Source organism: Nelumbo nucifera, chromosome 1 (assembly GCF_055504915.1).
Source record: "Nelumbo nucifera cultivar China Antique chromosome 1, China Antique-T2T, whole genome shotgun sequence".
NCBI classification, from domain to species: domain Eukaryota; kingdom Viridiplantae; phylum Streptophyta; class Magnoliopsida; order Proteales; family Nelumbonaceae; genus Nelumbo; species Nelumbo nucifera.
The window spans coordinates 156,728,043-156,755,174 of NC_142649.1; the positions used below are offsets into that span (position 1 = coordinate 156,728,043).

A 27,132-nucleotide genomic window follows, 5' to 3' on the forward strand; every position below is an offset into this window, starting at 1 on the left:
TATCGAGATGCTTGGTGACAAGTCAGTAAAATATGCCATCTCAGCAAATACTAGTACAGGTGTCAAAGTTCTTTGGTTGTCATAGGTCAGGTCATGCTGTCCTAACTAAAGGGAACTCGCGGCTCCCCTTGCTCATCGGAATCCGCCCCTTGAGTTGCAGGGTGATGACATGGAGTTCTGAACCCAAAATCTTATATAACTAATTAAACCCCCTCCATGCATCTTCCTCGTTAACGTCCACAGAGATGAGAAAACAGACAAAAGAACGAGAGAAAAGGAAAAAGTTTATCTATTCCGACCTGTCTGATACACGTCTATGTGATCCTTTTGTTTGTTTAACTAAAGGTGTCGTTCGTTTTATCTTGCTTATTCTTGTTTCAGTATAAAGAATTCGTGCTAGAATGAAAACATGAATGTTCCTGAACTACTATTTCCTCTAGTTCTGTTAGAGAATAAAGGGCTGGAGTTTTGCGTACTCTCGAAAAGAAACGATGCTACAGGACATGATTCATCCACCGGAGCAACAGCTTCCAATCGTAAGCTTTCTAATCCCTGAAACTTTTTCATCTTTCTGTAGATTTTGGGGTGCAATTATCCATGTAATGCTTTGAGTTTGAGAGAGTTAAGTCTTTTTTTTTCTTTTTTTTTAATTTATTTGGTCTGTTTTCTCATTTCTTATATTCATCTATTTGGGTTTCTTATTATTTTTCTGAACGGAAACAATTTCATCTTTCTGGTTTTAGTCTGTTTCTTTACAATTCCAAAATGTTTGTTTTCCGAAGCTTCTCCCTTTCACACTCAACCTATTTCATGTCTCTGAACATTTTGCGGGTTTTGTTATTAAAACTTGTTTTTTCTTTCTGATGAAAGCCAATTTGCATGCATTTTCACAGTTGCTGGCCTAATAATAAGCTTGATAGAAATCTATGTTTTCCTTCCATTATTTGAGCTTGAAAAATGAACATTCTGGGTAACAGTAAGTTTGACATCAATAACTTAAAATTTCAAGCAAATCCAAGCCCTTCTGATTGACCCATCTTTTCATACAAATAATTATGCAATGTTCTGTTAGAACATATAGATCCACAATTTTTATGCTTCTTGGCTTCCATATCATTTCATGCAAGGAACTAATGAATTCAAACCTGAGGCTCTCCAGTCATGCAAGTATCAGGTTGAATTAATGTTCTTTTTCAATCCCAAGTTCAAAGTTTACCCATTAAAAGTACAGTTGCTTGGTCATTTTTCAAAAGTAATATGATGCTTCATTTTTCCTCGACTGTTATGAATTCTTTGATTGAACCCTGAAGAAGAAACTTTCAGACTCTGGTTTAATTTCATAGACCATGGCTCTTCCTCTCAAACTTATAGCCTAAGCTTTCCAACTTTGATCCTTAATTCGACTAGATTTCAATAAAGATATCTCTAAAAGCACTCAACAGGGTATAGTATAAAGGGTGAAATGACGTTAAATTCCCATTGATTTTCCGCAACTTTTCTTTTAGCGATTTTGGATTGTTTTCCTTAAACAAGAACAGCACATTGTGAGTCTCTTTTCCTTGATGTTGATATTGTAATTTCTATTTAGTAGGTTCCTAACTCCCAACATGTCACATGGTGCGCAGTACCACCCCATATTCTTTATTTTTTCACTTGCACGTATTTGACAAAAAACATCTATGAAGAAACCATCCTACTTCAGAGAATTTGTGCCTTTTGCTTGTATGTAATCTCAAAAAAGCTTGGTGCTTATAAATCATTGCATACACAAACACAGAAGTTGGCAAGCCCACTTATGGTTCCCATATATGTTTTCATCTTATATATTATTTCAACCGTTTCCTACAAGCTATCTTTTTTAATACTATTTCAGTATTTTGGATATATATATATATATATATATATATATATATATATATATATATATGTGTGTGTGTGTGTGTTATGTATGTATCTATGTATGAAATGCATGTCTAGAGGTATGAATCCTTCATGTTATGGGTGCAATTGGGGCACTCAATTTGAACAATTTGCACTGCATTGGACCTGGGCCCTTTAAATTTTAACAAATGCTCAACTGAAATTAAAAATGCTTAATAATTTTTTAATATTTTGCAAATTTTGAGCGAATGAATGACAAACACTAGAGGCTCATACGGTTTTTTTTTTTTTTTTTTTCCCATAGCCAAAATGTTGTAAAAGATCAATCACACCATACTTTTTTTACTGGTATTACGTAGTACACATTTTAGAGGGGACTTAGGGCTGGGGACAGAGCAGTTCTGTAGGTTTGATCCATGTAATGTAACCTTTTTCAGAGAATGACTGATCAGTCCAAGTCAGAATTTTTTAGCACCACCGTATAGGGGGATGAATCCTGACCATGAATTGATGTCAAATTCACAGGCAGGATGCGGTTTATTGGGGGAGGGGCTACTAGTAGACTATTGGGGATGTAATTCATAATTCTGCATTGGGTTGCAGTGTATTTATCCCAACTTTTTTTTGGACTAACCCACCATGTACTTAACTTAGGTTCTGTTCCTTCTCTTCTGTTGGCGATGGCCATAACTTGTAGGGGTGGCGATGTTGACCCCAACCCATCTGACCCACCCAACCCACCTGCTTAAAAACCTACCAATAGCTACCCATTAAGATGCAGGTCATTATGGGTCAAGTCACCCATTTGGGACAGGTGAAGAGGGTCAGGGTGGGGTTGGGTCGAGGGAAGGGTCAAAAAGGTCAAGGTGGAGTCTCTATTCTGCCAATTGCCAGGCTGAGGGGAGAAAGTTTGGCCATTGTTCTCAATGATAGTGATCAAAACCATTGGTGATTTTCTCCCTTCTCCCTTCTCCTCTCTCTCTCTCTCTCTCTCTCTCTCTCTCTCTCTCTCTCTCTCTCTTTCCTTCTTCTTCTTCTTCTTCTTCTTCTTCTTCTTCTTCTTCTTCTTCTTCCTAGGTTTGTATAGCAAATAGGGATGCAAACAGACTAGATCGGATTTGAATTAGGGTATATTTGAATCCAATCCAATACACCGAAGATTCGATCGAATCTCATAAATATTGATTCGAATTCGACTCCGGTCAAGATGTCCAATATATGAATCTCATTCGATCCAATTTAATTTTTAACAAAATTAATAAATTATTAAAAGGAAAAGAAAATACAATAAAAATAATATATTTATAAATAACATATATATTATATATAAATAAATAAATAACATATATATCAAATCCAGACAGATTTTTAATCAGATCCAATCATCCGATCTAATCCAATCCAAAAATATGAAATAGGGATATCCAAATCCAACAAAATAGGATCAGAGTCCGGATCGGATCGAATCATGATCCGATCCATCTGTATCCCTAATAATATATCTTTGTATGCTCTTTTCTGCCATGGCAGAACAAGTGGTAGGTTCATTAGATCTAGTTCAAACCCAGATCTGTGTTCATCGTCTTCCTCTATTTAAGATAGGGTAAAGATAGATCTGGGTTCACAAACACAGATTTACTGAAGAGGTCGCTCTAGATAGGGTTGAAACCTTCATTGTCTTCCTCTCTGAAGACAAATTTGGGTTTGCAAAATAGATCCACAATTGAGGTCACACTAGATCTGGTTCAAACCTTCAATGTCTTCCTCTATGAAGACAAATTGGGTTCACAAAATAGATCCACGGCAAAGGTCGCACTACATCTGGCTCAAACCTTCATCGTCCTCCCCTGTGGAGACAGATTTTGGTTCATAAAATAGATCCACAATAGAGGTCACACTACATCTGGTTCAAACCTTCATCGTCTTCCTCTGTGAAGACAAATCTGTTCGCAAAACATATCCACCATAGAGATCGCAATAGATGTAGATAAAACCTAAATTTGTTTTCATCTTCTTCCTCTATGAAGACAGGTCTGGGTTCGCCACCTGTAAAGAAGATGGAATCAGATATATTTTCTCAAAATTTCTTATATTTTCCTACATTTTTTAAAATTTCTATTATTTTAAAAAATGATGAAAACTTATATCAAAACATTTACCAACATTTTTACATTTTAATTTCTTGTATTAAAAAATTCAAAAAATATCTATCAATTTTTATAATTTTCCTACATTTTTTACGTTTGGTTTTCTTGTAATTTTGTTATTTATTTGCATCCTTTTGTTTTACTACAATTTTTGTTATTTTTGTTGCAATTTTTTGTGTTTCCAATAATTTTTGTATTTTCTTTTCGTTACATCATTTTTCTAAATGCTTCATACTTTCTGTTTTTGTAGTTTATACATTTTCCTATATTTTTTGTTATTTATTTGCAACATTTGTGTTTTCTATAATTTTTTATAATTGCTTCAGTTTTATGCAATTTCTATTTTTTCATATTTTATATTTTCCTAAATTTCTTATTTTTTATATCTTTTCATTTTTTCTTCATTTTCTATGTTTTTTACAATTTTCTGTTTTTTATGTGAAATGATACTTTCATTTAAATTTTTCCTATAATTTTTTTATGTTTTACATGAAATATATTTATCATATTCAGTATTTTTGTGCATTTTTGTTTTTATTTGAAAATTATTTTTTGAACTTTTTATTCATTTTTATGTTTTCTAGTTGGCATTTCTATGTTTAATGCATTTTAAATAGAGAAAATTAGAAAATATGTCACAGTTTGGGTTAGGATGGGTCATATAGGTGGGTCATATGGGTGGGTCAGGGTCAAGGTGGGTTTTGACCCACTAACATCAATAAATATGGGTGGCAAATGGGTTGGAGGTTCAATATGGGTGCGTTGATACTCAACCCACCCATTTGTCACCCCTATCAACTTGTATCCACTAGTCGGTTTCGAAGAACCAATAACTAACAGCCGCGTTATGAATGTATAGGGATGGCAATTTCCCCCATCCCCGATAAGGATCCAATTCCCCTGACCCGATAGGGTCAGAGATGGGGATTGTTTTGGCAAAGCAGGGACGAGGATGGGGGTTAATTTCAGAACATTATTTATATTAAACATATATATGATATTTATATTAAACATATATTATTTATATCAAAACATATTTAAAACATTATTTATAATTTAAAATTTTTATTTATTTTAAGTAAATTATTTTTCAAGAAAATACTATTATCTAAAAAATTTCGGGGATTTGGATCCCTACGGGGAACCCATCCCCGTTGGGGATTGAGGACGGGTATGGGGTTAATTTCAGAATCGGGGGCGAAGACGGGGAACATGATCCCCGCCCCAAACCCGTCCTGTTACCATTCCTGTGAATATAGTCATTTTCCAATTTCTGGTATGATATTCACAAAAAAATAAAATAAAATATTTCAATAGTTCTTAATAGGGGTGGGAGTGAAACTCAACCTGTTTATCAATCGGGTAAAAAGATTATGGGAACCAAACCCGAGCCTTATGTTGATCGGATGTTAAAAGATGGAAATAGGCAGGTTTGGGCAATCAGGATGTTGAATGTTACTACCATGTTCAACGTGTGTGCATGTGATTCTAAAGTGGTTCCTTTTATGTTCAATGTTACTACCATGCATTCATTCTAGATGATCAATATGGTAAGGAAAAAGAAGGGATGATTTAAAAGCCTTTCATGTTCATGTTCATGTTCATGTTCATGTTCATTACCCTAATATGTTCATCTTTGTCCATTTGGATCTGGCTCACATGAATTTTTGTTCTAGCACTACAGGCTAGGGTCTTATCCTGTATTGAAATAAAAGCCTTTTATTTGCTTAGGTGAGGGGCGGAGCCACGGGGACCCAGGGTAGCCATGCCCCCTATGATCCGGAATTCTATGGTCTTCCATGTAAATTTTCCCCCTCCCCAACTCCCCACCCTAATGATGGCTGTCCCCTATAGGCCCATCCATACTTATCCCCCCTCCCCCCTATCCAACCCCAAATGGAGCGGGTTTTCCCCGACCTTAAATGGAGATGGATTTAATATTAATTTTTAAAATATTCTTGATTTCCCTCAAATTCAAAAGAAAAACTAGGATCCCATAATCACATTTCCAAAATATCCCTAAATTCTCATAATCCTATTTCTAAAATACCCTTAAGATTTGATATATTTTTAGGTGGTTTACTCGGGGTGAGGAAAATTTAGGAATTCCCTATCCCTAGTGGGGGAAGGGTGCCCTGGCCTGAACTGGCCCCATTGCCATTCCTAGTGAGGGGAAATGGTGTAGAAACAAAACCTTCTAAAAATAAATTAGGGGCTTCCGGTAGGATAGCTCTTAAACTGGAAGCCTAAGTCATGGATGATACAAGTATGGTTCCACTAGATAGCATTTACTTGAACAGTCCACAGTGATGAAAGTAGGTACCAGTGTTTGAAGCAAGAAATGAGATAAATTGTAGCTTTCCTAAAAAACAAATGAAAAAAAAAATGCCCATCAAAGTAACTGTAAGTTGTAATATTAATTCCACTTTAGATGGTGAACCAGACTAAAATCATTTATGGCTCCCAAGTGTTATTAGTACTAGTGTATTAGATAGGAGAGAGTTTGTATATTTATATGAAGTTTGCTTTGAATGTGTTACAGGAGGATATATGCAGCCCGGTTTCCTCTCAAATTTTCGAATTTTGCGAACAAGAATTATTCCCAGAAACTCTACAGAACTCTGACGTCTCTTCTTGTTCGAACTGTTGTTACGAAGATAATTCTTATCCCACCAATTTATGCTCTTCATTCTCTTCCATCCCTTTAGATGTAGGAAAGTTGAATATCAACAACATCAACACTCCCACCAACCCCACCACCAACACAAACAATAACTTCTCAATCATCTTCGACTCTCAAGATGAGAATGATAACGACATCTTTGCCTCCATAAGCTTCTCGCCGATATCCACATTCTCAGTACTTCCATTACTGGAAGCTCAACAGGACCAGTTCGATCTCCCATCGCTGCAAGTGCAAATCCCAGTAGCTGACTCTGCTAATGGGATCTCAACATACTCTCCCGACCCCTCTGTCCCACTTACTGAACCTCCATTACAGGCTGTTTTCGAAGAAGATGGCTTATCCTCGTTGCCTTCTTACGTGCGTCTGGACCCATCTTCTCCTTCTTGTTCTGTCCTTGATCCGACTACTTGTTCTATCCTTGATCCCACTATGGGATCTTTCCTGCCTGGGAATTTGAGTACAGCACTATCTGCTGATGTTTCGGGGCTGTTTGGAGGAAGTATTCTAATGGGTGCTGATCTGCAACCACAAGAATTGGAGTTTCAAGGAGACAACTGTGGGCTTTATGCTTCAACTTCACTGCAACGAGTTTACAGCTCGGGAGAGATGCAGGTATTATTACTACCAGAACAACCATGTTAGAATAACGTATTTTATATATTAAAATCACTTTCTGAGTACATGAAATCATGTAGGCTCTGTTTGGAGACCTTTTGAAATGAATGATTTCGTTGTTCTTTTGCTTTACATTTTGGAGCACAAAAGTTTACCGTATGAACTGGAATACGTTGCCAGAGATGGTGAGTACAGGATTTCTTGAATATGAACTGAACTGAAATGAGTCTGTTTCTGGTGACCACAGTTCGACATGACATGTTTTGTAATACTGAAATGAAATGATTCCATTTACATGGTGTCCAAACAGTTGCTAATACACATTGCATGATTTGATTATCTGCAGTGTTTTTTTGTTAAGAAGATGACGCTAAAAAATTTGCAGTGTAATTTCATTTTCACTGATGTAAAAATATAGGAATGCAAATGATTTTGATTGCAAATTCTAATTTATTTTAGTTTTCATCTTTCACCTTATTTTGTTTCATTGCAGTGCATATGAAGTAAAATAACAGGTAGAGTAGAGGAAAGTAAATTCCAAATTGAAAGTGAAACAGAATTTACATTCTTCTTATTTGCACCCCTATGCATTTGTACTAAAACAAATAAAATTGCACTACAAACAAGCAGAGCCTTAATTTAATTCTTCAGTAATCAGATCTTTTAACTCTTAATAATCATGGAAGAAAGAATAGTAGCCACAAACGTATAATTATCGTTTCTAATCTGTCTGTGTATTCACTTTTGCAAGAACATTAATAATGATTCTACACATTTGGTGAATGGTGGTGGGGGCGCCTCTCTAACATCTGAAATCTCCGCCTTTGAAGAATCCACCTACAAGGTTGGACGGCTCTCTGTTGAGGAAAGGAAAGAGAAGATACATAGGTACATGAAGAAGAGAAATGAGAGGAATTTCAGTAAGAAAATCAAGGTATCTCTCTCTCCCTCTCCCTCTCATAATTCTTTCTTCTGCACTGTAAAATTAATGGGGGATTATTGTAGAGTTGGATCTGCATTGTTCATAACATTAAGTTGAGGAATGCTGACTAGTAAAAGGTTTTATTGGGTGTTAAATTTCGGATGCCTTGTGTAAATATTTCATGTCAATAGGATGTTTTCAGTAAGGTTGTGTTTGGTTTGAGCGAAAAAGTAGGAAAAGATAGAGAAATCTTTACGAACCTCGTATAGTTTCCCTACATTTTTCTTCCTTTCCCTACCTTTTCTTTCAAACCAAACATAGCCTAAATTAATTATTTTGTAATGGGGTCGCAAACAGATCAGATCAAATCAGATATATCAAAATCTAAATTCAATTTATTGATTTTGGTATTTGAATCGAGTCTTTACATTGAACTCAGATTAGATTTGAATATCAAGTACCATTAATGAATTAAACTAAAAATAATCAGGTTCAAATAACAGTATAAACTATGACTCTTTAATTACACACATAACAGTATAAACTAAAAATAATCAGGTTCAAATAGCAGTATACAACATCCTAATCAATTACACACATAACGATCAGATCAGAGTGGTTTCATATTCCATCAAATTATAAGCAGATCAAATCCAAATCCAAACTCAAACAAATAGATATTGTTTGAAGCCCAATATATTTTCTAATGATTTTTTTTCATGTTTTATCACATAATGTGCAGTATGCATGCCGTAAAACTTTGGCTGATAGCAGACCTCGGGTCAGAGGAAGATTTGCAAAGAATGATGAATTGGGAGAAGCCGTGAGGCCCAATTGCAGTAATCATGAAGTCGAGGATGAAGAGGAAGTAAGATTTTCTTTATGCAATGTTAATTAAGGGGGTGTTTGTCAATGTGAATAGATTAAAAAAGAAAAAAAAAACCTGCAACATCAGCAAAAATGTATTTTTTTATATGATAATTGTTTTTGTTAAAAAACAAAAAAAAACCATTCACATTAACAAATACATCCTAAGGGGGTGTTCGACAACATGTTGGGTCATCCAAACACTCTCTAATTTTGCATATAAAATTGGGAAGCAGTAAGCCATTCAGGACAGGCCACTCAAGTGAAGTTGTCAGAACTAACAAACACCAAACATTTGCTTACAACTAATAATCTTTCTTCTTTTCTTTTCCTACAGATAACAGTGAAAGACGATGAGGAGATGATTGATGCTTCAGATATTTATGCGCATATTAGTGGGGTGAATTCCTTCAAATGCAACTATGCTCTCCAGTCCCAGTCCTGGATGTGAATTGTGAACAACTTCACGTCGAGATATATGCATTTCTACAATTTTGATAGACTCCTCTCCTCGACATTTCAACTGATCAGGCCATGTTTGCACGCATCCAGTTCGAATAAAAGATGGAGTCATTATTGTTTTTATCTATATACGAAGGAGATAATAATGTATCAAGTGGGCATTTGGAAGCCAATTCCAACAAACTCATTTCAATCTTCATTTGCCTTGGTATTTTAATGCACACGTGCACACATCATCTAAAATGATTAAGATCAAGTTTGGGATCACACCATTAAGCACTTATTGATATTTGGGGAATAAGTCCCAAATAAGTGTTTAAATAATAAGTCCAAATTTTTAACATTTTTAAGTGTTTAAACAATAAGCACTTATTTGAATTTTCTATGCCAAAATTGTCTCCAATTATGCCCTTGGAAGATAAAATCTCTCTCTCTCTGAATCTCGGTAGCCTTGAGGATGTCTTGGCTTTTGATTTCACTCCCAAATACCTTCAAATAGTAGGAATTGGATGAAGAGGATTCAGTAAATAAAGAAGAAAAGGTTGCAGGAGAAGAAGGAAGAGAGCTCCGGGGGAGTGAAAGAGGACTTATCAGAGCTTGGCAAAAACCATTGGCCAACAGCTATGGATTGTGGCATCCTTCCTCGCTCCTCCACCAGTTACCAAGTCTTCCTCCGATTCACTCCTCCACCAGTTACCAACTCTTCCTCTGATGCCGTTGATTCCTCTGATTCTTCTTTCCAGACATTTCTAGGCATTCGTAATTATTAGAAGGTCATACAAGACTGTAACTCATAGTCCCAAAATTCCATATAGTTTGAATTAGTTTACCCACGTGGACTCACTTCTTGACATCTGGAATGTTCTCTGACACTGTATATATATTTCTATCTCTTCTATATGAATACACATGAAGTTTTCTTCAACAAGTCAGTTCCTTTTTCAGTTACACGTTGGTTTTCTGTTATGGTATCAGAGCGGTAGATCCATCCCGCCTGTCTCCCTGTTTTCTTTTCTTCTTCTGCGTTCTTGCAATCTTTAATGGCGAATGCCAACGTAACCACCATGGCCGAGAGCGATCCAAGATCTCCTTACTTTCTTCATCCGTCGGACAATCCAAGGGCGGTGCTTGTTTCAGCGCAACTCATCGGCGACAACTACTCGACTTGTAGGCGCATAATGAAGAACACTCTTCAAGCGAAAAGCAAATTCTCCTTTGTAGATGGAAGTCTGTCATGTCCAGATTTGACCTCCAGTGATCGTCTGGCTTGGGTAAAGTGCAATTCCATGGTGATTGGCTGGCTGTTCAATTCTGTAAGCAGAGATCTTCATGAAAGTTTAGCATATATGGACACGGCTCAAGAAATATGGATAGACCTTGAGGATCGGTATTCACAGGGCAACATTCCAAGAATCCACCAACTGAAACGTGACATCGTGCTCTTGAACCAAGGTTCAATGAATGTAGCTGCATATTTTGCAAAACTGAAGCGCTTGTGGGATGAGATGTATGCCCTCATTCCTGCACCTGTCTGCATTTGTGGCGCGACCAAAGAATATGTGGCAGAAAGAGAACGAGAAAAATTGCACCAGTTTTCTCATGGGATTGAATGACAACTTCAATTCTATTCGATCCAACATATTGGCTACCGAACCAGTTCCTGGAATCAATCGTGCTTATGCGCTGATCATCCAAGAAGAACGACATCAATCGGCAGTTTTGCATCGTGCTGTTCAAAATCATGAGGCTGCAGCCATTGCCATCTAGTACAAATCAGGATATCACATGCAAGATCCTAATTCTCAGTCTTGCAGCAAACTCTATTGTGATCACTGCAGAAAGAAAGGTCACACTAGGGACCGATGGTGATCACTGCAAACTCTATTGGGATCACTGGCGCATGTTTCCACAACCGCAGACAATTTTGCTCCTGTCTTTACACTGGATCAGTATAATCAGATGTTGTCGCTCATTGGTCAAGGTAAGCTGCAAGCTAATACTACTAATCTTGCGGGTACTGTCACTCATACCTCATCATCTTTAAATTCCATGCACTTGATACTTGATAGTGGAGCATCAAACCACATGTCACCCTTCAATATTAATCTCACTGCATGCTACTCCATAAATTCTCCAAAATATGTTAGTTTGCCTGATGAATCCACATTACTTGTAACACATCAAGGTTCTTGCACGATCACACCTCAGCTCACTGTAGATCACATTCTTTGTGTTCTTGATTTCCACTTTAAACTACTTTCAATCAGCAAATTAACCTCCCAATTGAATTGTGCAGTTACTTTCTACCCTGATTTCTGTATTTTACAGGACCTAGTCTTGAAGAAGGAGATTGAGAGGGGTAAGATGTGGAATGGAATATACTACCTTCACCCACCATCCACCACCGACATTACCCCATCGTCGACATACATGCTATGGCATCAACGCTTAGGGCATGCATCCTCTCCTCGGGTCATCACCGTTTCTGGTCATTCTCCCAATGATGCAGACCGGAGTTGTGAAATTTGCCACAAGGCGAAACTTACTAGACTTTAATTTCCAATTAGTACTACTCAATCTACAGTACCTTTTGAATAGTTACATTATTTTCTCACTATAATGGATGATTACATTCACAGCACATGGGTTTACCTGATGAAGCATAAAGCAGATACTCTGGTTTTCTTGGTCTCATTTTGCCACATGGTTAAGACACAACATAATGCTACTGTAAAGTACATCAGATCAGATAATGGGACTGAATTTTTGTTTGGAGCCATGCAACAATTTTATTCACAAGCAGGGATAATACATCAATGATCATGTGTTGACACGCCCCAACAGAATGGTGTTGCGGAACGCAAACACCGACACTTGTTGGAGGTAGCTCGTGCACTCAGATTTCAAGCCAATCTTCCAATCACTTTTTGGGGTGAGTGTATACTTATAGCAGCTTACAACATAAATTACACCCCGACATCCAAATTTCAAGGAAAATCTCCAGTTGAAGTGTTGCTCAACAGATCTCCTTCTTATTCCCACTTTAAGGTTTTTGGGTGTTTATGTTTTGCTCGGGTAGCTCCACCAATTCATAACAAATTTACCACACAAGCCCGAAAGTGCATATTTGTGGGATATCCATATACCCAAAAAGGACATCGCCTATATGATCTAGAGTCCAAAACCATATTTGTATCTAGACATGTGTTTTTTTATGAAACCCAATTCCCTTTTAAGGACTGCCACCCAAATCCAATTCAGCTCGTTCCCTCACCTGTCATTCCTTTACCCCAAGAGGATGTTGAATCCACTGTCATTTCACAACACTCCCATTTAAAGGACTACATTTGCTACATACCCCCATCTTTACAACAACAATCCCATGTCCTCACATCAGCATTGATTGAACCCAAGAATTATACAGAAGCATCTCAAGATCCAAAGTAGCAACAGGCCATGGGCAAAGAAATTGAAGCTCTTGAGCGAAACAACACTTGGTCCATTGTTGATCTCCCACCAGGAAAAAGAGCCATTGGTTCAAAATGGATCTACAAAATCAAACTAAAACCTGATGGTACTGTTGATCACTACAAAGCCCGCATAGTGGCCCATGGATATACTCAAATTGAAGGGTTAGAATATCATGACACTTTTGCCCCCCGTTGCCAAATTGGTAACCATGTGTTGCCTGTTAGCAGTTGCGGCAGCTCAAGGTTGGTCTATTCACCAATTTGACGTCAATAATGCTTTCTTAAATGGTGATCTTCATGAGGAAGTCTATGTGCGCATCCCACAAGGATTTGATAACAATAAGCCACACAAAGTTTGTCGCCTACAAAAGTTCCTATACAGGCTCAATCAAGCGTCAAGAATGTGGTTTGAAAAATTCACTCTTGCCCCACAAGAATATGGCTTCTCACCGTCCAAAGTTGACTATTCACTATTCACACTACAGAAATCAGATACCTTCACAGCAATCTTGGTGTATGTTGATGATCTTATAATCACTGGTACTCATGAGTCATGCATTCAAGAGCTGAAGGATTATCTACACTCATGCTTCCTTCTCAAAGATTTGGGCTCTCTCTCTTATTTTTTGGGTATTGAGGTTCAAAGATCTACATCAGGAATTTTCTTGAGTTAGCAAAAGTACATTCACGATATTCTACAAGAAACAAACATGCTTAACTGTAGGGCTACTAAAATACCCATGGAGCAATTACCACCACTCCCTGATGATTCCAACCCATTACTTCAAGATCCTAGACAATATAGAAGACTAGTTGGCTGACTTGTCGATTTACAAGTCACTAGACCAGAACTGAGCTTTGCAGTCAATACTTTGAGCCAATTCCTTCACAAACCTCGGCAGATGCATATGGATGCAGCTTTACGAGTCCTACGGTACTTGCAAGCCACAGCATCTCATGGGTTATTTCTACCATCTACTTCTAACCTCACCCTTAAAACTTTTTGTGATTCTAACTGGGCCTCATGCTCCATTACCCGACGATCAACCACGGGCTATATTACCATGCTAGGAGGATCTCTCATATCTTGGAAAAGTAAAAAGTAGAGCATGGTGTCTCGGTTATCAGCAGAGGTAGAGTATCGTGCAATGGCTGTAGCTACTTCAGAGTTGTTGTGCCTCAAACATCTCCTCCATGATCTTGGAATCACCATCAAAGGTCCCATGCATCTATATTTTGATAGTCAAGTGGCTCTCCACATCGCCAACAATCCTGTACATCATGAACGAACCAAGCACATCGAAATCGACTGTCGCTTCATTCGCCAACACATTGCAAACAACACAATTGCTACTCATCATATTTCCAGCAAAGATCATCCGACAGACCTCCTCACAAAACCTCTGGGGCCTCTTCCACTTTCTACACTAGTAAGCAAGTTGGGCATCCAACCTACCCCTGCTCCAACTTAAGGGGGGTATTAGAAGGACATACAAGACTGTAACTTATAGTCCCAAAATTCCAGATGGTTCGAATTAGCTTACCCACATGGACTCACTTCTTCACATCTGGAATGTTCTCTGACATTGTATATATATTTCTATCTCTTCTATATGAATACACGTTAAGTTTTCTTCAACGAGTCAGTTCCATTTTCAGTTACGCGTTGGTTTTCTGTTAGTAATGATTGTGCAAAGATCTGTGGTAGCTTCAGTTATGTGTTTTTTTTGGCAGTTTTAATTAGTGGGTTCTTGAATTATTATAAGTATCATTATTACTAGTTAAAGATTCAGGTTTCTAAGAATTGAGATATTGAAAGCGGCAATTGAGTGATTGGCAAGTTCGATTTGCCATTAATGAGCCCGACCTCTCTTTCTTCTCCAACTGCATTTCTCCTCTTTTTCGCCTGTTGAAGTTGTTGATATCAGACAACTGTTGGAGAACTCATGGTATATTTTGAAAATTTAAAAGAAAATGAAAGATAAAAGAGTAACACATGCTTATATAAGTGCTTATTGGAGAAAAAGACCATCAAATGCTCAATATAAAGTAAATGCTTATTTTTTAAAATAAACACTTGAGAAAATTAGATGCCAAATGCAAATAAGTACTTATCAAATAAGCACTTGTTTTTATACACTTATTTTTAACATAAGCACTTCTCATATATAAATCCATTTTAGATGACTTTATTCTTTAAACTACTAATGAAACACAAGTGAAATGATTTAAAGAGAGATGTATTTGACAGAAAAAAAACTTGGAGTATAATATTTTATTATTGTTTCAAACAAGTAGGCGCCACATAGAACTATTAAAGGAAAGAAAATCAAGAGCATTCATATTTAATTCCATGAAGGAGAAAATTGTGGGAGAAAATCATGGGTCAAATAATCAATATTCAAATTTTGAATATTGAAATAGAATGATTGTAGGATCATAATTATGTGAATATTTGTATTCCTAGAATAGCTCTGCAACATGTCTATATATACCTAGCTTGTACAGACCTTTGTAGTACAACAAACACAATTCTCTTTCACCAATTTGTTCAGTTTTCTTCCATTCGTTCATGGTATCAGAGCAACGATTCTGATACTTTTAGTCCAACACCTTTCGCCACAAACACAACCCAGAACATCATCACATCGACCAAGATGACTGACACGGTCGAAAATCCAGAACTTCCAAAATCTGCATCATATGGTGCAGAGGAGAAAAGGACTAACTTACATGATCCTTTGACCTTACACCCTTCAGACACACCAGGACTTGTTCTGGTTAATACGCTACTGGACGGATGCAACTACGGAGAATGGAGCCAATCAATGCGTCTCAGTCATAGTGCCAAAAACAAACTTGGGTTCATCAATGGATCTGTGAAAGCTCCACCAACAACTGACCCGAGATACCCATTGTGGCAATGCTGCAATGATTTGGTAATTTCTTGGATACTTCACTCTATACAATTGGACATTGCGCGGAGTGTAATCTTCTCTGACACAGCAACAACAATATGGAATGATCTCTATGACAGGTTCTCTCAAGGAGATGAATCAAGAATCTATCAAATCCGGCAAGAAATTGCGGAATGCCGACAAGGGTCTCTCTCAGTTTCTGCTTATTACACCAAATTAAAGGGACTTTGGGATGAATTGAAATCTTATCAGGAGCCTATCGCTTGTTCATGTGGCATGGTGAAGAAGATAGTAGATAGAGAAGAAAAAGAGAGGGCTACGCAATTTTTTATGGGGCTCAACGCAACTTTCTCCCAGGTTCGTGGATCAATTCTATTGATGAATCCCCTCCCGGACACACGAAAAGTTCATGGACTAATACTGCAACAAGAGAGGCAGATGGAGGTTGCAACTCGCCAGGAGATCTCACCAACCTTCCATGCCATGCAAGTCACAAGAGGTGCAGCGACGCAGACGGCAAGATCCTCCTCCTCAAATCGCAAGGATAAGCATTGCACATATTGTGATCAAATAGGACACTTGGTGGACCGTTGCTACTATCTGATCAGTTTTCCAGTAGGTCATAAGTGGCATGGAAGGAATATAAAGCCCAAAAATAGAAGGGCTGCAGCTCATAATGTGGAAGTTAAAAAGGAGGCCAATAATGAGAGTCCAACATTCACTGCTGAGGAATACAAACAGATCATGGCTCTACTTCATAATAGAAATGGTAATGATCAACCACTTGCCAACGTGACAGGTATATTCACACCTAATTGTAATAATATTGAACATGGTGCACACTCAACATTATATTGGATTGTTGATAGTGGAGCAACAGATCACGTATCACATGTCTCCCCTACTCACAATATAAATAAGGCATCTCATGATTTCATTGGACTACCAAATGGTGAACAAGTTGCTATTGAGAATGTTGGATCTATTAAATTATCACCAGATTTACCTCTTGATGGAGTTTTACATGTGCCCAAATTTCATGTGAATTTGATATCTGTGAGTAAATTGACACGAGCCTTGAGATGCATAGTAATATTTTACTCGGATTTTTGTGTTGTGCAGGACGAGGATACGAGGAGGACGATTGGCCTGGGCAAGCATTTTAATGGTCTTTACTATCTCACACCGAGCCAAAATCCTCATCTTATCAATCATATTACCCGTTCATCTGATCTTTGGCACCGACGTCTCGGACATCCATCTACTGCTCCTCTTCACAACCTATCTCAATCTTTTCCAGAAATTATCTTTGACTCTAAGCATGTTTGTGAGATTTGTCCCTTAGCAAAACAAACTCGTTTGTCTTTCATTTCAAGTTCAATAAAAACATATGCACTGTTTGATTTGATTCATTGTGATATTTGGGGACCACACAAAACTCATACTCATTTTGAGTCTCGTTATTTTCTAACCATTATTGATGATTTGACCCGTTATACATGGGTGCACCTTATGAACTTTAAATCCGACTCAGTCTATATTGAAGTCCTTTTTCTTTTGGGTGAAAACTCAATTTGCTCAGGATATTAAGATTTTACGAGCTGACAATGGGGGTGAGTTCACTTCAATGCGCCCTTTCCTTGATGAGCATGGCACCATCTTTCAACATAGTTGTGTTCATATTCCTCAACAAAATGGAGTAGTCAAACGTAAACACCGCCATCTTTTAAATGTTGACCGTGCCCTAATATTTCAAGCCAACTTACCTTTGCACTTTTGGGGAGAAAGCGTTCAAACCGCATGTTACCTCATTAACCGTTTACCCACACCTCTTCTGTCCTATAAATCCCCTTATGAACTTTTACACAAAACTCCACCTACTTATTCCCATCTTCGTGTCTTTGGATGCTTATGTTTTGCCACCAACCTCACTCCCAACAATAAATTTGATTATCGTGCACATCGATGCATTTTCATTGGATACCCTCTTGGACAAAAGGGTTACCGAGTTTATGATATCGAAGGAAAGAAATTCTTCACTTCTCGGGATGTTGTTTTTCATGAACATATCTTTCCTTTCCATAACCATTCACCAGAAAAAGAAGATGATGTCCCAGTCTTACCCCTACCTAATGGCTCAACACACTTTAGCAACCCGATGCAATCTTCTGAGCCTTCGGACAACGATCCATCTACTTCTAAGACCACAGATGCCCCCACCATCCCGTCGTCTCCAACGACGTCATCAGCACCAGATCATGAACCTCTACCAGAACCACCTTCACCGTCACCAGAATTGAACCCTTCTTCTATCTCTTCAGACCCATAACACAACTAAATCCCACCTCCTACAACTTCACCAAACCCATCTCCTATACTGGAAGCAGATTCCAACATTAACCTTCGCCGTTCCTCCCGCATCCATCGGCCCCTACCTCACCTACGAGATTTTCAAACGTACCATGTTGCTGTCCTACGCCATGACACCTTCTCTTCCTCGTCTGGTACTCGTTATCCGTTGCAAAGGTATGTCTCCTACTCTGGGTTATCGGCGAAGTATCGATCATTTGTGCATAATATATCTCGACTTGTTGAGCCAGCCACTTATGAACAGGCCCGCCATGATCCTCAGTGGGTTGCAGTGATGAATTCTGAGATTAAAGCACTTGAAGATAATAAAACTTGGTCTTTAGTTCCCTTGCCTCCCGGTCAACGACCTATAGGCTGCAAATGGGTTTTTAAGATCAAGTATCATGCTGATGGAACCATCGAGCATTACAAAGCTCGACTTGTTGCCAAAGGGTTCGCCCAACGCGAAGGCATCGATTACAAGGATACCTTTGCCCCGGTTGCCAAATTAATTACAGTCCGTTGTTTATTAGCAGTTGCTTCTGTTCGGAATTGGCCTTTATACCAGATGGATGTGCAAAATGCTTTTCTTCATGGTGAGTTAACTAAGGAAGTATACATGTTGCCTCTGCCGAGTTATCGTCGACAGGGGGAGAATGTAGTTTGTCGACTCCATAAGTCACTTTATGGACTCAAACAGGCCTCATGCAGTTGGTTTCAACGTTTTTCATGTGCGATTCAAGAAATTGGGTTTCAACAATCAAAGGCTGATTACTCTCTGTTTACTCAGCTCGGTAGGGATTCAATTACCATTGTGTTACTTTATGTTGATGATATGGTCATTATAGGAAATGATGAGAAGGCCATAAGTAATCTCAAGAAATTCCTCATTAATTGTTTCAAAATTAAAGATCTTGGACCACTAAAATATTTTCTTGGGATTGAAGTTGCACGTTCCAAGGCAGGGATTACAATTTGTCAATGCAAATACACACTGGACATATTGGAAGAAGTCAGTTTACTTGGAGTCAAACCAGCAAATGTTCCCATGGAGCCTGACTTGACTTTGACCGGAACGGGGAGTGAAACTCTCAAAGATCCAACTAAATACCGAAGGTTAATTGGCAAGTTAATCTATCTCACGATCAGCAAGCCAGAGATCACATATGTTGTGAACACACTCAGCCAACTCATGCAAGAGCCCAAAATACATCATCTCAAAGCTGCTCATCGTCTACTTCAATATTTGAAGGCATTACTAGGGCAAGGGTTGTTATTCCCATCTAATAGTCCACTCACTTGATCGAATATTGTGATGCTGATTGGGCAAGATGTCCACTCACACGATGATCTGTTACAGGTTATTGCATTTTCCTTGGCAAATCTCTTGTATCGTGGAAGAGTAAAAAGCAGGCTACAGTTTCAAGGTCATCAGCAGAGTATTGATCTATGGCAACAACTGCTTTTGAACTCTCCTGGTTGAGATATTTATTAAAAGACCTACATGTATCACATCCTGAGCCGGCAAGGTTGTTTTGTGACAATCAGACAGCCTTGCACATTGCTGCAAACCCAGTGTATCATGAGAGAACAAAGCACATTGAGTTGGATTGCCCTACCGTCCGTGAAAGAATTCAAAAGGGAGAGATTCAGACGGCCTATGTGCACACTGGAAGTCAGATAGCTGATATATTTACAAAGCCTCTACGGTCACCAGCATTTCATACGCATCATCAGTATTTATTTAGTTATTTAATTTAATTTTACTGAAAGCAAATGCAAATTAATTTTGTAGTAACTGATATGCAAAAAAGAATGCTGAAAATACAAAAGATTATTGAAAAATACTCATGCAAAAATTACTAAATAATAATGAAAAAACACCAAAAATTCTAAAAAACCTAAAGGTTAATTAAAATACTAAGAATAATTAAAAATTTATGTTGATTGTATTTTATTGTAAAAATACTGAATAATAATGAAGAAGATAATGCATTTTAATTATTAATAGTAATATAATTAACAATAATTATTTCTAAACCGTAATTAATAGTAATTATAATTAGTAGAAAATCACATTTAGTTACCAAAAAATTATATTTAATTACCAAAAAATTACATTTAGTTGGTTTTAACCACGAAATTAGCAATATTTATGAAAATACGATAATTTCCAAAAATCATTGTGTTTTAAATAAATACATTAATTTAATAATTACAATGTTTTAATAATTAATAAAAAGTAACAAATCATTTATAACTTAAGCAACTATTAGATCTATAAATTTGTAGGCTCAAACAACTATTTTCTTTTGAGTTAGGTCTAGTTGGGATATGCACCATGACCACACATTATCAGGGATAATCAGATTCGTAAGTCTAATTGATTATCAAACTTTTGGAATCCAATGATGGATTTATCTAGGGGTGTCCATGAAAAACCAAAAAATCGAACCGAATTGAGAAAACCAAACCGGAAAATGCGGTTAACGGAACCAATCGGTTTAGTTTCGATTTGGTATTTTTGAAAAACTGAAGGATCAATTCGGTTTTTTTGGTTAACCTACAAAAAATCGACAATTAACCAAATTGATCGTCGGACCAGACCTCGACCTAGGAGAAGACCGGGCCAAACCCACCTGAGCTCGTCATGAACTCCCCGCACTGGGTCAGGACTCCTAGCACGGGGAGTGGAGGGCAATTGGTGAGGGGTGATTTGGCCCAACCTACTAAAAAGTTGACATGTTGATGTGACCTGCTGACTGGATAGTGACTCGACATTTCCCGCTACTTCAATAGGCCATGTTACCTCGTGTACCTCGGGCACCTTAGCTCGGACCGATGTCCGAGTCGCTCGGGATGGCTCAACCTACCGAGGTGACACATAGCGGACTTCTAGAAGCAAGCCAGTTGTCCCTGAGCTCTTCGGGATCACGCTGCACGACTATAGGTCTTATCCTCATCCCGCTCGGATCGGACAGACACGATAAGCCTTGCACGAAGTCCACCTCCTAGTGCGGAATGAACTCCTAACAGTGCAGGCGAAGGATCTCGAATCGTGAGACCTATGGCAGCTCACCTATATAAGGGCATCTACCCCAGTTGAACAAGGTACATGCAATTTATTGCATTCTAACTTTCTTGCTATCAAACCTTCAGCTCGCACACCGAGTATACTAACTTAAGCATCGAAGCACCCACACCAGGTTAGCCACCCGTCCTCTAAGCTCTGCTTCCTTGCAGTTCGACTAGCCAACTAAGCAACTGACGTCCAAGCTGCCCTCCAACTAGGAGTATCCAGATCGCGCACCATCAATAACAATTATTAAAATTACTATAAATTATTAATAAAACTAAATTTATTAAAAATATTAATTCATATTAAATTAATAATAATTATTTTCTATAAATCAACATTAAATGAAAAATACAATTATTAAAATTTTAAATATTAACAATAACTTTGAATACTTTTAGTTAATTAACAACAAATTTTGATTATTAATTTAAAGGTAAATCTCTTAAACTACCTCTATTATTCACGAAATTAACAAATTGTACCCTTACTGTTTAGATATTGTCTTGCGGTACCCTTAAGTTTTTTGACAATTGACACACCATTAAACACTAATAGAAAAAAATAAAATATCAAATTTTCCCTTCACTATTTATCAAAATTTCAAAATAAAACCCAACTGACTGTGTAGACTAGTTCATTACTCTTCGTGGGAGAGGGTGGGAGAGGATGCAGGTGTTTCCGTCATCACTCTAATTGCCACCAGTGACGATGCTGCCTTTCCGGGTTCTAACGGAGTGCCTTCTTGAATCGAAGTTAGAAAAGGAAAAGCAATCTCTCAAAAAGTCTGAAACACAAGAGCGGGGAGAGGCCTAATTTTTTTGTCTTGAACCAAAGGCATCTGCTTTGTCGTTGGTGGGAATCTAAATCAATCTGCGCTTCTCCTGAAGTGTCCTCTCATTAGATATGTACACACCTGTTTCATTGGCATAATAATTGAACAGAGTCCTAAAAGGTCGAGACACGCTTGCAGGAGCAATTGTGACCTTGATCTCGGGATCGGTCACTCGGTCCCGTCGAAATCGATCCAAGCACGTATGTTCTCACCATTGAGTATCGGAGGTGTTCAGGCTGTAGAGGTTGACTCCAAGGGATATTGGTTGACACCAATACTTCTGAGTATCAAAGTATTATTGCTGATGTGGGAAATCGGAGGTGTTCATACCGTTGAGGTTGACTCCAACGTGGTTTTCCTCTGTAGGGATCCTAAAGACACCTTCATTTCACTCTGGCACTTCACAAGCAAGCTGAGAACCAGTGGTCAAGAACCGGCACGTATGGGCCTTTCTGGGACCATGTTTTGGGGTATTGGAATGAAAGCCAAGAAGGGCCTAGTAGGGTATGTTTCTTCAAGTATGAAGAGATGAAGGAGAAACCCGCTGTTCACATCAGAAGGTTGGCTGAGTTTTTGGGTTACCCATTCTCTCCAGAGGAAGAGAAGGAAGGAACAGTGGAGGAGATATTAAGGTTGTGCAGTTTTGATACTTCGAGTAATTTGGATGTGAACAAGAACGGAAAGATATGGAGTCAGAAGAGGAATATAGGACGTTCTTCAGGCGAGGCGTGGTCGGAGATTGGGTGAACTATCTGACGCCTGAGATGGTAGAGGAGTTCAATCGGATCACAGATCAAAAGTTTTGGGGTTCTGGTTTGACTTTCTAGCTAGATCCTGGACCTAGTATTGTATTTTGTTTCTTACTCTGTTAGTCTGTATGTGTTCATTGTCGATGTGTCATGTGTGTGGTTGAAACTCGTAAACCTACTGACGTAGAATTAAATTGTTCTTCATTCTTCACTTCTTTGGTAATTGCCATTGGTGACGGTGTTTCAACAGCGGCGGTGAACAACAAAGGTGATTCTGCACGATCTATAAGCTCCTACCTGGAAGATGACCTGGACCTTAGTTGCATAGTGAACAGGACTAAACTACAAGACAAAAGATCAAAGAACCCAGGGTGGTTAATCCGGTGAGGTCGATCCGATGATTAAGTCAGCACTGGATTGTACGAGCTAAAAGTTTGTATGCTAGTAAGCTAGTGAGCAAATAATCGCGCGTACCAGAGTCTTGGGGCTTGATGCCCTTATCTAGCTGGGATGCTGAAGATCTCTCAAAACGTTCCTTGAACCTTCAGCCCGTGATGTTGGGATCCGTTCCGCTTAGTTAGGGGAGTAACACATCAATTAATGAGGTTTATCGTTTCCCTTCGATTAGGCTGGGGAGGAGATAAGGCCTACGGTTACGCGACATGATCCTAGGTAGTTTGGAGTCTGCTGAGATGCTTCTAGAATCGATTACGTGGCACCTCAGCATATACGGGTACTGAAGTGATTTTGGCTCCAAGGCGACCAAGCACTCAAGCTCCCCGATCTGCTGACATGGCACTTCGCGTTGAGTTGTTGTCCTGCTGGCAGGTCGCATCCACGTGTCTTTTACTTACTAGGTCGGGCCAAATCACCCCTCATCAATTGCCCCTACACCCCGTGCTAGGGGTCCCGACCTGGTGCGGGGAGTTTATGACGAACCCAAGTGGATTTGGCAAGACTTCCAAATGGAAAGGAGGGTGGCTCTTTGGTCAGACCTGCACAGCCACTTGGCTCAACCAGAAATGACCTAGATTGCGTACTGGGTATGCGCGGATGTCACACCATTTATAAACTCTGCAAACATCAAAATGCGCACTCAACCGGTTTCGACCTCAGGTAGTGTGCAGTCGATTTTCTTGGGAGTCGTTGGATTGTACAGATCTCGACCGTTGAACCTCAATCATGACGAGATCGTGGTGTTCGAGGAGCAACTCGTAGCTGGGCTGCAATTCCCACTTCACCCTTTCATAATCGATGTCGTCAAATTTTCCGACATCGCCATAGATCAGCTCCACCCCAACTCGATCTGCAATATCGTAGGTACCATCTCCCTTTTCCACAACTATAACCAGTCTTTGAACCTTGACATTTTCTCATTGATCTGTTCTATAAAAAAAAACTCTGCTTGTGTTCTCCCCGACCAAAGGTGAAGCTACTACATGTCTCCTTGTCATGGTTACAAAATTTTGCATGACCTTCCTAATAAAGTCTCGGCCTGGAAGAGGTGCTACTTCATAATTCGTAATGTTGTTGGGTGAAGCTCGGTTGAAGTTCAAAAACTTCATGACCGAAGAAAAGCTTATACAAGCCCAGCTGAGTCTTCCTAGTAGGTCGCCACCTTGATTGTCATACTTGTTTTCTTCTTCACAGTTTATCTTGATCTTGAGAATTAATTTGTTCGTTACTTTTTGTAGGAGCCATGGCTAACATCCCTGCTACGGATCTCTTTGGTAGCATGAAGAGGGGGAAGAAGAGGAAGGCCTCCAAGAAGGCCCGTCTCCATGAGGCGCCACCACCTCTAGTGTTGACAATGCCCCCCCCCCCCCCCCCCCCCCCCCCCCCCCACGTGCATCCTCTAGTTGATGAGCACCCTTCGATTATTGACTTGGTCGAGAAAGACCAAGGTAGGGCCTCTTCGTCTCACCTACCCAAGGAGGCCCGGTGCCCGAGCCCAAGCCCACTCAGGCAGCCACCCCTTTGAGAGATGACACATCCTGGGCAGCTCGGAGCATTTTGACTCTGAAGTTCGGTCTCCTCAAGAGTAAGGACGCAGTCTTCACCGAGGAGGTCGCGCATTAGGTCGATGTGTCGATGGCTCAACTCAAGGCCAGAGTAGCGACTCACTTCATGGTGGTACGTAATTGATCTTTGGATTGTACTCTCTATTGCTTTTTCTTGGTACCTAGATTTTCTTTCTTCCTTGGCAGGTGAACCCCGCGATCCATGCTCTTGCCTATCAATCTCGGAATATATATTTTTCATATATATATTTGAAATATAGTAATAGATATTTATAGTAATTTCATAATTTGCATTTTCACAAAAACTATATATTTTTATATTATTATATATTTCAATTTTAAATATATTCCAGAAAATATATTCTGAAATTTTATATATAATATGTATACTTCTGAAATAAATAAATAAATATTATATATATAAAGCTGAAATATAGTAATATATTAAAACCGAAATATAGTAATATATATCTGAAATATAATATATATATATATATATATATATATATTTCAATAAATATATATCTGATATATTTCGGAATATATATTTTTAATATATATATTTGAAATATAGTAATATAGTAATTTCATAATTTGCACAAAAACTATATATTTTTACTGAAATATATCAGATATATATTTTCAAAAATATATTATATATTCTGAAACATGTTTTTATTATTTTATATATTTCAGTTTTATTGATGTTAGATAAAAAAATAACATATATTTTTTTATTATAACCAATTAGTTGCTTTTTTTCTTAATTTGTTACATTTGGAATGTTCATCTTGAGAAACTCAATAATAATTATAAATTTTTAATGGTATTTTGTTTTCAGATGGATCTTAAAATAAATGAAAATGTGCATGGGATTGATGAAGTTGAAGATCCAGTAGCAATGGGCTCAAAGCAACAAGATTTTGAGGCTGCGAATCCAGTAAAAAATCCCCTTGCTCGTAAAATTACTACGACACATCTCACTAAGCAAAACAAAAGGCAAGGTTCTAGATTAAAATCAGAAATTTGGGACCATTTCACTAGAATGAAGGATAAGGATGAATCTAGGGCTGCATGTAACTATTGTGGCAAAGACTATGCATGTAACACAAAAAATCATGGCACTAGTAACATGTGGAGTCATTTGCAACAACAATGCATAAAATATACCTATAGGGTTGATTAAAGGCAAAAGATATTGTCTTTTGAGCCTAAAAATGAAGGAGGAGAAGATGGCCTCACTACTGGTAAGCTAAAAGCAATGACTTTTAGTGTTGAGGAAGTTAGAAATGATTTTGCTAAAATGGTTATAATTGATGAATTGCCTTTTAGGATTGTGGAGGGGGAAGGATTTAAGAACTACTCTCAAACTTTGCAACCTAAGTTTACAGTCCCATTCTGTATCACAGTTTCTATAGATTGCATTAAAATTTTTTTTGAGGAGAAGATGAAACTGCAAAAAGTGATGAAAAATCAACGTATATGTCTTACCACTGATACTTGGTCATCAATCCAAAATTTAAATTATATGTGCTTGATAGCACATTGGATTGATAGTGAATGGAATTTGAACAAAAAATTTTAAACTTTTGTCAAGTTCCTAATCACAAGGGAGAAACAATCGATAAGACTATTGAGGATTGCTTGCTAGAATGGGGCATTTATGGAATTTTTACAATTACTATTGATAATGCAAGTTCTAATGATGGTGCAATTAGATATTTAAAGAGAAGAACTAGGGATTGGAAATGCACCATCTTAGAACATGAATTCATGCATTTAAGATGTTCTACTCATATTGTGAATTTGATAGTAAAGAAGGATTGGAAGACTTACACGAGTCTATTCTCAAAATCCGAAATATTGTAAGTATGTGAGATCATCTCCATCTAGGTTTCAAACTTTCAAAAGGTGTGTTGAGAAGGAGAAAATAGAAAATAAGAATCTTGTATGCCTTGATGTTGAGACTAGGTGGAATTATACCTATTTGATGTTGGAAGTTCTTAAAAATTTTGAAAGAGCTTTTAACCGGCTAGGTGAGGATGACCCAAGATATCTCTTATACTTTGAAGGCAGTGATGAGGATGAAAATGAGGAGAGTGGAGGTGGAAATAAGAAAGGAAAAGGGAGAGGG

General features: G+C 38.1%; 3 protein-coding genes across 3 annotated transcripts; all 3 read left to right on the top strand.

Moving 5' to 3' along the window:
• The first annotated feature begins 215 nt into the window (after positions 1–215).
• LOC104602777 (uncharacterized) lies at positions 216–9,937 on the top strand. Its single transcript, XM_088894872.1, has 6 exons — positions 216–345; positions 441–536; positions 6,571–7,326; positions 8,081–8,263; positions 8,994–9,119; positions 9,456–9,937. Exons 2-6 carry the CDS (start codon positions 492–494, stop codon positions 9,567–9,569), a joined length of 1,224 nt encoding a protein of 407 aa, XP_088750998.1. The 5' UTR covers positions 216–345; positions 441–491; the 3' UTR covers positions 9,570–9,937.
• Positions 9,938–10,620: 683 nt separating this feature from the next.
• On the top strand, positions 10,621–11,193 carry LOC148804033 (uncharacterized). The gene has a single exon (XM_088899083.1). The coding sequence runs from the start codon at positions 10,621–10,623 to the stop codon at positions 11,191–11,193; it is 573 nt and encodes a 190-aa protein (XP_088755209.1).
• A 2,966-nt stretch (positions 11,194–14,159) lies between these two features.
• LOC148804034 (uncharacterized) lies at positions 14,160–22,975 on the top strand. The gene is made up of 7 exons (XM_088899086.1): positions 14,160–14,480; positions 15,633–17,024; positions 17,091–17,291; positions 17,551–17,677; positions 18,356–19,569; positions 22,338–22,520; positions 22,637–22,975. The coding sequence occupies exons 1-7, from the start codon at positions 14,160–14,162 to the stop codon at positions 22,973–22,975; spliced, it is 3,777 nt and encodes a 1,258-aa protein (XP_088755212.1).
• The last annotated feature ends 4,157 nt before the right edge of the window (positions 22,976–27,132 follow it).